We start from the raw sequence: 14,135 nt of genomic DNA on the forward strand, positions 1-14,135 counted from the left end.
GCATAATCTCTAATCATTTTTCGGTAATATCCTGTAAGTCCTAAAAATTGTTTAACTTCTTTAGGAGTACGAGGTAAAGGAAAATTCTTCACTGCGTCTATTTTCATGGGGTTTGGTTGTATTCCGTTTTCTGAAATTATATGACCCAAGTACAACAGTTCGCGCTTGAAAAATTCTGTTTTATGAAGCTGGATTTTCAAGTTGTGTTCTTTTAATTTTTCAAATACTGATTTGAGGTGTTTCAAATGTTCAGTGAGGTTGTCAGAAAAAACAATAATATCGTCCATGTACACTAAAACATTGTCCATATTACAAAACACATACTCATTCCCTGTGCTTTCTCCAACGGGAGTTTTCACAATAAAATCCTCTTTGTGACGAGTTACGCCAGGAGAGACTAGTGAAGGATGAACATAGTTCTTTGCAGATCCGGTATCGACGAGCCATTTCCTATCCTTCTGATCTACAAAGTAAGGAAGCGATTTATTAAGGATGTTTAAGTCGAATCGCTGGGTGGGTCCGTTGCATATTGGGGGCCTGACCCTAAAAAATGGTCGGTTAGTCTGTTCAGCGATTCAGTCAAAGTGTCAAGTTGAGATTGCATATTTTGAATCGGGTTCTGAGTGTACTCACTACTCTGGCAATCTAAGTGGTCTTCTTCCAGATAGTTGACTTCATATGGAGACTTATAATTCCTTAATTTTTGTACTGGATCCGTTCGCTGAGTGCGCATGGATACTGTGTTTGATGAGTTATTTATCGGAGTACTTGGTTTGAAATTACTGTTTTGTTGTTGTGGGAAACGTTGTTGGAAATTTTGTTGTTGTGGGAAGCGTTGTTGGAAATTTTGTTGTTGAAGATTTCTTTGTTGCTGAAAGTTTGGACTTGAAAAACTTTGTTGAAAGTTGTGAGGTTGGGAGCTACTTGGTGGCGAGTAGAAGCTCTGTTGTTGGAAGTGCGGTTGATAAAATCTCTCATTGTTTTGGAATCGACGTTGTCTGCTTTGAAAAAAATTTTGGGTGTTTCTGTTTTGTCTGCTTTGTGATTGATAACTACTCTCATAGTTTGGGGTTCTAAATGTATTTGAAGCTTGAAAAAATCTGTTTTCAGTTCTGTTTAGGTTTAGTTGGTTCAGTACAATGCTGCAATCATTTATCAATTTGCTTCTGGCATCATCTAGATTTTGAATTTGAAGCACCTGCAAGTGGGATCCTAGCGTGGGATGGACTCCATGCACAAAGGTGTTCACTAGTGTTGCGTTAAGTTGATGTATTAAATTTGTTAGCAATTCTCCTGACACTCCATCTATTTTGTATTTTGTTATTACATGAGTACGTTTTTCTTCTAGTCTGTTTAGAAAGTCTATCGGGTGTTCCCTATTGAATGAGCACATTGCTGATATTTCTGCTATCAATTCTGGAACAGGCCTATTGTCTGCAAAGTTCTGTTTTAAGCTATTTATCAGTTCTGTTAGTGTTGAACAACTATTGTTGTAGGCTACAGCTTCCGCTGGTCCTTCTAGGTGGCACAAAGCTGTTTTAAAAAGAAGCCAATGATTACCTTCCTTTTCTACAATATGATCTGTACAATAAGCTCTCTGTAAATCTTCACAAGTTGAAATGAAATGAGGTAATTTGTAAGCTGTTCCATCGTATCTCGGTATGCACTTGAGAAGTTCATGTGGTAAGGGCTTGCTAGTTGCCATGGTAATATTAGAAAGAGTTTCTAACCTTGTTTCTTGATGGATGATCTCTGCGTTGACGGAAGGACTTACTGCAGTAGAGTCCTGATCCGGGTCTTCCTCCTCGTCCGACGATGGGCTGCGGAAAGTTCTGCAAGCGTCGTATCGGGTGATGTCTCGTCTGCTTGCCAGCGTGTAGTTGGAGTTGAGTTGTCCGTGTAGGGTTGTAGAACCACAGATAAAGAGTTGAAACTCACGTTTTTCGGCACTCGAGAACGTAGGTCGCGAAAAAGTTAATTGAACTTTTACCGAAAAAACTTCTGTAGTCCCTGTGCATCGGGCGCCAGATAAGATAAACGAACGCGCAACTCACTTTTTAAAAAGATTTATTTAATGAATAAAACACATACATAATGGCAGCATGACTATTGGTAACGGAATGACACGAGAAATAATCTTACAGAGGTTTAAATACTAGTACAAAGTGCTTACTCTACAGTTCCTAAATCTATTGTCTTTTATATATATAACTGTAGACTTGTTACATCGATTTATATCGAATTTTTCTCGATTACATATACCCTGGGGGCGGCAAGGGACCTGGTTACCTACAACCCTTCCCCTCCGCTGACGGCGTGAATATCGAGCCCAAAAATTGAAAATGGTATAATATGATAGCTGAAGACTTGTTACATCGATTTCCATCGGATTTTTCTTGATTACTCATACCCTGGGAGCGGCAAGGGACATGATTACCTACAACCCTTCCCCTCCGCTGACGGCGTGAATATCGAGCCCAAAAATTGAAAGTGGTATAATATGATAGTCGTAGACTTGTTACATCGATTTATATCGGATTTTTCTCGATTACACATACCCTGGGGGCGGCAAGGGACCTGGTTACCTACAATCCTTCCCCCCCGCTGACGGCGTGAATATCTAGCCTAAAAATTGAAAGTGGTATCATAAGATAGCTGTAGACTTGTTACATCGATTTCCGTTAAATTGTTAAAAACAACTTCCCAAGGGGGCGGCAAGGGACATATTTACCTACAACCATCCCCCTCCGCTGACGGCGTGAATATCGAGCCCAAAAATTGAAAGTGGTATAATATGATAGTCGTAGACTTGTTACATCGATTTATATCGGATTTTTCTCGATTACACATACCCTGGGGGCGGCAAGGGACCTGGTTACCTACAATCCTTCCCCCCCCGCTGACGGCGTGAATATCTAGCCTAAAAATTGAAAGTGGTATCATATGATAGCTGAGGACTTGTTCCATCGATTTCCATTGGTTTTTCCTCGAATACACATACCCTGGGAGTGGCAAGGGACCTGGTTACATACAACCCTTCCACTCCGCTGACGGCGTGAATAACGAGCCCAAAAATTGAAAGTGGTATCACATGATAGCTGAAGACTTGTTTCATCGATTTCCATAAGATTTTTCTTGATTACTCATACCCTGGGGGCGGAGAGGGACCTGGTTACCTACAACCCTTCCCCCCCGCTGACGGCGTGATTATCGAGCCCAAAAATTGAAAGTGGTATCATATGATAGCTGAGGACTTGTTCCATCGATTTCCATTGGTTTTTCCTCGAATACACATACCCTGGGGGCGGCAAGTAACCTGGTTACCTACAACCCTTCTCCCCCGCTGACGGCGTGATTATCGAGCCCAATAACTGAAAGTGGTATAATATGATAGCTGTAGACTTGTTCCATCGATTTCCATGGAATTTTCCTCGATTACACATTCCCTGGGGGCGGCAAGGGACCTGGTCACCTACAACACTTCCCCTCCGCTTACGGCGTAAATATCGAGCCCAAAAATTGAAAGTGGTATGATATGATAGCTGAAGATTTGTTCCATCGATTTCCAGCGGTTTTTCCTCGAATACATATACCCTGGGGGTGGCAAGGGACCTGGTTACCTGCAACCCTTCCCCTCCGCTGACGGCGTGAATATCGAGCCCAAAAATTGAAAGTGGTATAATATGATAGTCGTAGACTTGTTACATCGATTTATATCGAATTTTTCTCGATTACACATACCCTGGGGGCGGCAAGGGATCTGGTTACCTACAATCCTTCCCCCCCGCTGACGGCGTGAATATCTAGCCTAAAAATTGAAAGTGGTATCATATGATAGCTGAGGACTTGTTCCATCGATTTCCATTGGTTTTTCCTGGAATACACATACCCTGGGGGTGGCAAGGGACCTGGTTACCTACAACCCTTCCACTCCGCTGCCGGCGTGAATAACGAGCCCAAAAATTGAAAGTGGTATCACATGATAGCTGAAGACTTGTTTCATCGATTTCCATAAGATTTTTCTTGATTACTCATACCCTGGGGGCGGCGAGGGACCTGGTTACCTACAACCCTTCCCCCCCGCTGACGGCGTGATTATCGAGCCCAAAAATTGAAAGTGGTATAATATGATAGCTGAAGACTTGTTACATCGATTTCCATCGGATTTTTCTTGATTACTCATACCCTGGGAGCGGCAAGGGACATGGTTACCTACAGCCCTTCCCCTCCGCTGACGGCGTGAATATCGAGCCCAAAAATTGAAAGTGGTATAATATGATAGCTGAAGACTTGTTACATTGATTTCCATCGGATTTTTCTTGATTACTCATACCCTGGGAGCGGCAAGGGACATGGTACCTACAACCCTTCCCCCCGCTGACGGCGTGATTATCGAGCCCAAAAATGAAAGTGGTATAATATGATAGCTGAAGACTTGTTACATCGATTTCCATCGGATTTTTCTTGATTACTCATACCCTGGGAGCGGCAAGGGACATGGTTACCTACAGCCCTTCCCCTCCGCTGACGGCGTGAATATCGAGCCCAAAAATTGAAAGTGGTATAATATGATAGCTGAAGACTTGTTACATTGATTTCCATCGGATTTTTCTTGATTACTCATACCCTGGGAGCGGCAAGGGACATGGTTACCTACAGCCCTTCCCCTCCGCTGACGGCGTGAATATCGAGCCCAAAAATTGAAAGTGGTATCATATGATAGCTGTAGACTTGTTACATCGATTTCCGTTAAATTATTATGAAATACAACTTCCCTGGGGGCGGCAAGGGACATGGTTACCTACAACCCTTCCCCCCTGCTGACGGCGTGAATATCGAGCCCAATAATTGAAAGTGGTATAATATGATAGTCGTAGACTTGTTACATCGATTTATATCGGATTTTTCTCGATCACACATACCCTGGGGGCGGCAAGGGACCTGGTTTAATACATAAACCCCCCCTCCCCCTGCCTATAACGTTTTTCCTCCGCCAGCAGCGTAATTATTGAGCCCAAAATTTGAAAATGGTATAGAATGAAAGCCCAAAATTCTCTCTATCCAATGACACCTTCATCTCCAAAATCGGTGATGGTGGCGGGCTAACCGTGAAGCTGGCCCGCCAATGTATAAACCCTTATTAAACCCATTTCCGGTTGAGCCCAAAAATTAAAACTTGGTTATTCTGGAAGCCCAAAAAAAGCCCTAAATATTGGCATATGTTTTAAATTTTGGGCTCGATAGGGTGGGGCGGCAAGGGTCCTGGTTACCTACAACCCTTCCCCCCCGCTGACGGCGTGTTTATCGAGCCCAAAAATTGAAAGTGGTATCATATGATACCTGAAGACTTGTTCCATCGATTCTCATCAATTTTTTCTGGAATACACTTTCCCTGGCGGCGACAAGGGACCTGGTTTAATACATTACCCCATCTCCCCCTGCCTATAACGATTTTCCTCCGCCCGCAGCGTAATTATTGAGCCCAAAATTTGAAAATGGTATAGAATGAAAGCCCAAAATTCGCTCTATCGAATGACATATTCATCTTCAAGATCGGTGATGGTGGCGGGCTAACCGTGAAGCTGGCCCGCCGAATTTGAAAACTTTCGAAGTCTCTCACGGTCTTATTTTTTGAGCCCTAAATTTGAAAATGGTATAGAATGAAAGCCCAAAATTCACTCTATCAAATGACACCTTCATCTTCAAGATCGGTGATGGTGGCGGGCTAACCGTGAAGCTGGCCCACCAATGTATAAACCCTTATAAAACCCATTTCCGGTTGAGCCCAAAAATTGAAACTTGGTTATTCTGGGAGTCCAAAAAAGCCCTAAATATTGGCATATGTTTCAAATTTTGGGCTCATTATGGTGGGGCCAGCTTCACGGCGGTAAGTTAATTATTAACTTATGCCTACTATAAAATAAAAGTACTGTTAGAGCCAATGAGGTGGACTTCTAAACACGTTACTTAGTAGCTCAGAAAATAAAATTGTTACCTTTAAAGGCATCTCGTTTGGGTATGGCGGGTTCACAGTGGACTGTAAGAGCGGTCTCCTCTCTGGTAGGCGGTAGCACGTTCAGATAATCAGGACTCACTTGCACTGGCGATGATGAATACATGGGCCCATGTCGCAGCGAAGAGATTACACAAAGAAGATCCAAATCTAGATATTTAGCGGAGTACTCTCACAATAACTTTTCCTAACTAGTCGCGGTAGTAGTTTTAATTCAAACAAGCGAAGCGGTAATACATTTATAACTTCTTTAAAAGGAGACACAACCGTGTGGCATCAGGACAACAAGCTTCCTCAAGGAGCGGTTACAAATGGAAGAGAGCTGGGAAGCAAAAAGGCGGGGGAAGCCAGGGAGAACAGTGCCAACTACATATTGAGCTAGGCGACCTCAGAGTGGCTGATGGCAGTGGCATGCTAGATGGCCGTGGGTGAGCGCGGTCGATTCAAATGGCTGGCCCATACCTACTCCCCCCAAAAACGAACAGTTTTTAAATCGGGTGAAGCAGCAACAAACACTGTACATTGCGGCAAGGCGGTCGGCAATAACTAGATGGCGATGGGTCTGCGGTCTTGAATACAGTGAGTGGAGAAGTCCAGAGCGATATGGTGTGAACATGGGAGCGTGATGTGAAGACAAGAGGGGCGGCACAGCACAAGTTGAGGAATGCGCGTAGACATGAACTGTGGTGCGGTCATAGAAGTAGACAAGCGGGGCGGCACAGAGGTGTGGTCATCAAAACAGCTAAGTGGAGCAAAGCAGCAAACAGCGGTGCGGTCATCAGGATGTTGCGGCAGAGTGGATAACACAAGGCGGCGATAACGAAGCGACGCGGACAGTCACAGGTTATGCGGGTAAAACCAAACTATTTACAATAACATTGTTAGATTGTCTAAATGAGGCGGTGAGTCGGAGGCGGCAGAAGGCAGAAGGCAGGAGCGGCAGAGCGGAGCGGCAGGAGGCGGCAGATCGGAGGCAGCGGGAGGCGGCGAGTCGGAGGCGGCAGAAGGCGGAGGCGGCAGAGCAGAGCGGCGGGAGGCGGCAGATCGGAGGCAGCGAGTCGGAGGCGGCAGAAGGCGGAGGCGGCAGAGCGGAGCGGCAGGAGGCAGCGGGAGGCGGCGACTCAGAGGCGGCAAAAGGCAGAGGCGGCAGATTTGAAAGGCAGTGCCACAACATACCTTTCTTCAGATGGTCACTCTTTATCCTTTTCCTCATATTCACTCATTAATTTATCAAAATTTTTGTCCAGACCAAAATAAAATTCACTACAAGTCATAGGTACTTGTTCATTGTACTTATCAGCTAGAGAAGATATTGATTGGTGCAACCTTCTTAGCTTATTCAATAATGGAAAATTCGACGCCATGGTTGTTATGAATAATCATACAGAAGTAGGAAAATAGGTTACCAGATTGAAATTTACAATCGAAAAAGTTCAGATTAGCGGTCAGAAAAGTCTAAGTTAATGGCCGAAAAAGTTCATATTTAACGAAATAGTTCAAAATCAATAGTTTGTAGATCAATATTTACAATTAATAAAAGATAGGCGGTAATTCACTACGTTTAGCGGTAAGAAAACACACCATTAGTGGTAAAAGTTTGTAGCTGACTGTTAGGCACTGAAATTGAAAACCAAAACAAAACTTTTTAGGTTATGTCGAGCCGGGTGTAAAAGTTCGATAGTTAACAGCTCGATAGTCGATATCATAAGTCACTAATCGATGTTTTCAGATTTCGATACAAGATGGTGGTCGAAAGTGTCCGAATCGAAAATTTACGATTTTCCAAGAAAACTCACAAAGAAAATCTCAGAATAAATTGAAATGAGTGTTTTCACTGTCTGTAGGTCACTTTTCCTCCAGTATGCGGCCATGTTGGACCAGGTTTTGTGTTAGAGCCAATGAGGTGGACTTCTAAACACGTTACTTGGTAGCTCAGAAAATAAAATTGTTACCTTTAAAGGCGTCTCGTTTGGGTATGGCGGGTTCACAGTGGACTGTAAGAGCGGTCTCCTCGTTCTGGTAGGCGGTAGCACGTTCAGATAATCAGGACTCACTTGCACTGGCGATGATGAATACATGGGCCCATGTCGCAGCGAAGAGATTACACAAAGAAGATCCAAATCTAGATATTTAGTGGAGTACTCTCACAATAACTTTTCCTAACTAGTCGCGGTAGTAGTTTAAATTCAAACAAGCGAAGCGGTAATACATTTATAACTTCTTTAAAAGGAGACACAACCGTGTGGCGTCAGGACAACAAGCTTCCTCAAGGAGCGGTTAAAACGGAAGAGAGCTGGGAAGCAAAAAGGCGGGGGAAGCCAGGGAGAACAGTGCCAACTACATATTGAGCTAGGCGAGACCTCAGAGCGGCTGATGGCAGTGGCATGCTAGATGGCCGTGGGTGAGCGCGGTCGATTCAAATGGCTGGCCCATACAAGTACTGTAAATTATTATCGTAATTAGTACCGTGAAAGTACTATTATCTGGCGGGTTATCAGGGGTAATGCAACAGGCGTTTTGAACAGAAGAAACATTAAGCTGGATTCCCACATACTAACAGTGACAGTGAGAGTGACCGGCACAGTGAAAATATTATAGTTTCTATGAGTTTTTTCCGCCCAGCACGGCCGAACGAGTATGAATAGTCCCATTGGAACTTAAAAGAATTAAGAATAATATTCTCATTGTACCGGACCGGTCACTTCCACTGTCACTGATACGTGGGAATATATTTATTTCTCATCTTTTTATCAAGGATCCAGCCCCCAGTTAAAAATATAAAATTCCATGAAAGATGAAATCATAATCATGAATACGCACAATGATAATTTTCATTGTCGATTCACCAATTCTCATTGCAGTTCAGCTCTTTAATTGTTCAGTTTTAGATTTTCGAATGTTTTTTACTTTTAAGGTGAAATAAAAACGATATTGTCAGTTCTACATAATTTATTTGAGCCAAACTTAAGTTTCTAAGTTTTGGTCAGTCTAACCAAATAAGACCACTGAATATGATGCCTTCTTAATGCATTGAAACTTACGTTTGGCTCAAATAACTTATGTGGAACTGACAATATCGTTTGTTAGACCTTAATAAGGAGAAATTTCACAATATCTCGGTTCATGGTGTAATTTTTTTACTTTTATTGGGAGCGAATGACAGTGACTTGCTCGATTTGAAAACATGATACAAATATCCGCGTTGTGCCGTTGTGCGTTCCGTTACAATCGGAAAGAGCAACTGAAATTCGTTTTTCGGTGCATCTGTACGGTCCGTATTGTATAGTCTACAGTATTCATAAGCAACAGGTGTATTCCGAAGCAACACGCACTGAGGAGAGAAAATCAATTATTTTCTTCCTTCCTGTGCAACAGGTGAGTTAATGATGCTTAACAATGAGGTTGAATAATATAATAATTAAGTAATTGTCAAACTATTGATGTATTAATTATATTTTATTTACAAATATATTATACAATTTGAAATTAACCTAGTTCTTCACTTAAAAATCATCGATTAAATGTACATTCAATACTCTTTTTATAATTACAAAGTAGTAACAGAACTAATTTATTACACTATATATTTACAGAAACAACAAAAAATGAGCAATTCTTTCGCTAATGAAATAAAATGAGCCACAGCTTATAATTCCGTGAACAAACAAAAAACATAACTTCAGAAAGTTATTCCTTATTTATTCCAATCGAGTAGTATCTTCAAAACCACAATTCATTAATTTGAAAAAATAACTCCTAAATGGTTTTTAAGAAGCTTCTTAAAGTTTATTAAGAATTGAAATAAGTAAAAGCCTTTTTTTGCTATCACTATTTTTGTTAAATTTATGGTTATTAAAAAATTAAAACAGTTCATTTTCACCTTTTTAGTATGGATGGCACCTTAATATTATGAGCAATAATTCTCCAGAATTTGACAAAGAAATATTGTGATAGAATACAAAAATGTAGACTGATATATGACATTGTGAAAGTGTTTCATCAACTAGTAGCAAGTAAGTTAATGGAGAATGAAATTAATGTAGCATTTTAAAATTTGTTTTTTGTATAAAAGTAATTGATCAGAAAACAAACATGCTACCGAATGCAACATAGTACCAAAAACACTATTTAAAAAAATGAAGTTGCTCTTATCATTAAGGAATTCAAGCTCTATAGTTTACTAAAAATTAAAATAATACTGTCTTGTTATAATTAATAATAAGAGGTGTTGAACGAAATTTCCAACAAAAATTGCTCCTAATACCATTGAAATGTAACATAAAAATTAGCTTGTCACTAAATAAAATATTGCAGATAAGATGTGTTTCTAGTGTCATAAATTGGTATTTGTCATAAATAAGATCACAAAAAATGCAAGATGAGCTTCAACTAAACAATACAGTAGAAGAGATAGAATAAATTAGTTGAACAAAACTAAAGTTATTTCAAGTATAAAAATTTAATAGAAATTACTCTCTGAGAATATAAAATATAGTGTTAGTGAGATAGGGATGGTTCAAACATTTTTATTGATAAATGGAAGCTATTGAAAAAATATTACTTCTGTTATATTTTGAGATTTTTGTTTGGCTGTTTTTTTATGGGAATTGAATAATGCACGAATCAAGGTAATTGGAATTCGATTTACTCTATTTACCTTAGATTCATGTTAATAATGCATAATCCTCTTGTGAAAATGGAGGACTTTTTTCTTTTTTTCGAAATTTCTCTAAATTACAGTCAAGATTTTCTACTGGAATCTTTGGCTACTATTAGTTGAACCTTATATCGATAAAGCTTCAAAATTACAACTACATCATTTTGAAAACCAATATAATTTGTTGCCAATTATAATGGAATAGTCTAATCTATTTTTCCGTGAGCTCACCAAAGAACTTTTATCAAAAAAGTTTAACTCATAAATAAAATGAATCAAACTTGAATTATGTTTGACTTATAAATTTTTAATTTTATAAGGAGGATTAATTTGGTTAATCTGATTGTATAAAACGTCTATCACTCCCTACATTATTATTGTGATGCAAATCACAATAGACACACACTAAATTTTATTTTTTTTCATATAATTGAAAACTTTCATGTAGAGATGTTATACTGTAATATATTTATATAGTCTTACATATTCAAAAATCTTTGATACACTGGCATAGGGTATACAGAATTTCTTCCCAACATTGTTGAATTATACAGTGAAGTGTACGTAGCACAGAAAACTTTAAACTTTCTCCAAGTTCCCGCTAAGGATTCTCAAGTTTCCTTGCAGTATTCTCCTGATATGATCTACTCGACAATCTTCAATTTGTACAGTTGGTAACATGTGTCACATCATTTACAAGTTTTCAGGAGTACCGTATCTCCATTTATAACGAAGTGTCTCTTAGAAGTTTACAAACTTATTCAAGAACTTTCACTTACTTGTTACAGTATTAACTAAAAACAAACGATGGAGTACTTGAATTTTGTTAAATTTTATCAGCATGAATTGATGTAGCTTCATAGAAATAATGCAACCAAATGCTATTAATATTCATTGAATTACATCATCTTACATAGATTGGAATTTGACAGGTCGTTTATCTTTCAATGAAATCTAGCCAACTGATTATTTTAGGGAATATTTAGAATATCTCTAATATTTACTTCTATTTAATATTCGATAAGAGTGAAAATGCAACTTTACAATTCACTTGTATTGTTACTTGGAGCTACCACAGAATATTACAGTGTACAGAATAACTACAGATAGTAAGAATACATTTATGAAGCTAGAGCTCTCTCCCATTCACCATTCGATCCATACAATAATTCAATGGATTTTTCAATCTAGGTCCTGCACTTTGAATTACTGTCCTGATCCTCACTGAACTATCATCTTATTCCATTTTTACTTGATTATTAAGTTCAATATTGACTTCAAAACTATTTCAGTATTTATAACGACGAATTATGCCTATCTGATACACTTGAGAGGTTGAGAGTTCGTATTAATCTCGGATACATTTTCCTAAATTACCGAATTTATATTAGATTATCTTCTTTTTGAGTTCATTTTACCACTATTATCCAGTCTCATATGAAGTTGGTATATTAAAAGCATATATTCAGCGTTTAAAAACATTCATTATTCAATGCACTTGATATCTTTTGTATCTCTAGTAACTATCATACCATTTCCGCGTTCATGAAGCCCACCTCTGTAATGTAACACTGTTACTAAATGGGATAGTTCACATCAGTCGAATCAGCCTCTCTTGAATAAACTTATTTCCGTGAATGAAACACATGTCCTTGAATGGTATGGTTTACATCAGTCAACTCGCCCACCTTATTTCCCTTCATACTAAATTTCTTTTAATATAACACATGTTCCTAAATGGAAGAGTTTACATAATTCACATTGTCACAATATTTTCTTCCTCGTATGAACACAAGTCCTCAAATGGAATACTCTGCTAAATGTCCCTATATGTCCCTAAATGGAAGATTTCACATAATTCAACATTGTCACAATATTTCCCCCTTCGTATGAACCCAAGTCGTTAAATGAACAACTCCGCTGTTTTCCATTAATGTGCCATATGTTTCTAAATGAAAGAGTTCAGATCAGCCACCTTGGCTACTTAATGAATTTTCCTTCTCTGTAAATGAAGCACGTACTTTAATGAAATACTTCACAGCTTTCCGTTTATGAAACACATATCCTCAAACGGAAAACCTCACCGTGTTCCATTGATGTACCTTAATAAAAGAGTTCACATTAGCTACCTTAGCTACCATATAAATTTTCCTTCTAGGAATAAAACACGTACTTAGATGGAATACTTCAAAGTTTTCTGTCAATGAAAAACATGTCCTTAAAAGGAAGAGTTCGCCGTTTTCCGTTAATGAAACACATGTCCTCAAATGGAAGACTTCACAGTTTTCCGTTAATGAAACACATGTCCTTAAAAGGAAGAATTCGCCGTTTTCCGTTAATGAAACACATGTCCTCAAATGGAAGACTTCACCGTTCTCCGTTGATGAAACACATGTACCTAAATGAAAGAGTTCACATCAGCCACCTTGGCCTTATGTCACGTTTTGCCGTTGACGTGTCGTGTGTCCTTGCGCCAGCACACGTGTTCGTCAAGGTCGTTGGGAGGCAGCTGCACGACAAAGGGTGGATGATCGCCCTTGGCTGACCTTGACGTCGTGTGAAGGTCATTGAAAGGCGGGTGATCACCCTTGGTTGATCTGCAACAATTATACAGGAGATATTAATTTTACAAAGAGAGTCGTCAGATGCATATGTGGGTTGACACAAAATCACATTGAAAGTGGAATTTTGAAAAAAATAGTTCTTCATTTAAATGTTTCACTATCAGGGCTTGAAACTCTCCAATTGTAGCTTACTATTTGTGCTTCTATAAGCTCATAATTGACACGGGCTTCCTCATCAATCGTTGAAAAGTTATAAGGCAAAGAAGATGAAAAATTTGAGGTAATGGATCTTCTTTCCAATGAAACTTGTAGGAGAAATGAAAGCTTTTATTTTGTTTAGGATAACAGTGGATGTAAGAGGAATAGTTTTAAGATATATTATGCGAAAACCAAACACACACAAAAAATGGTACCTTCAAACCATTCACCCACCTATTTTTAAATGTCACTCCCTAACTATCCTTGATAAGTGTTGTGGAGTGAGCAATTTCATCAATCATTTTCCCTTTATAACCTTCCTTTGATTGGACTACAGTGTTTTCAAGGTTGCGCCTTAAAATCAATATGTTGAATAGATTTTCTCCATTTGCAAGTGAATCTTCCTCACTCGCTCACTTTTTTTTAGTAATTATATGATCGGGAAGCTTCATGATTTAATTATATTATGGAATTGAATTTTAAATTTAAAGAGTTATTGAAGAAAAGATGATGAAACTTTTATAATCACCTTGAGGAGAATGTATGTATAATATTATTGAATTAACTTCAATTTTTCAAAAGTTATTCGGAAAATCTTGAATTTTTATAATTACCATGAGGCAAAGTATGTATAATTGAATTGATTTTTATATTTCCTATATTTATTTTTAAAATCTTCAAGCTTTTACAAGGTGCGCCAGAG

General features: G+C 38.9%; 1 protein-coding gene across 6 annotated transcripts in view; it reads right to left on the reverse strand.

Moving 5' to 3' along the window:
• Positions 1–9,456: 9,456 nt before the first annotated feature.
• LOC111057816 (sodium-dependent nutrient amino acid transporter 1) overlaps positions 9,457–14,135 on the reverse strand; it is a 164,143-nt gene continuing 159,464 nt past the window's right edge. For all 6 annotated transcript variants that reach the window (XM_039429928.1, XM_039429925.1, XM_039429926.1 and 3 more), the window contains one exon: positions 9,457–13,267. In XM_039429928.1, coding sequence (XP_039285862.1) covers positions 13,108–13,267 — 160 coding nt within the window. In that variant the 3' untranslated portion in view covers positions 9,457–13,107. The remainder of the gene's footprint in view (positions 13,268–14,135) is intronic.

The sequence above is a fragment of the Nilaparvata lugens genome, chromosome 6 (genome assembly GCF_014356525.2).
Source record: "Nilaparvata lugens isolate BPH chromosome 6, ASM1435652v1, whole genome shotgun sequence".
Taxonomy (NCBI): Eukaryota; Metazoa; Arthropoda; class Insecta; order Hemiptera; family Delphacidae; genus Nilaparvata; species Nilaparvata lugens.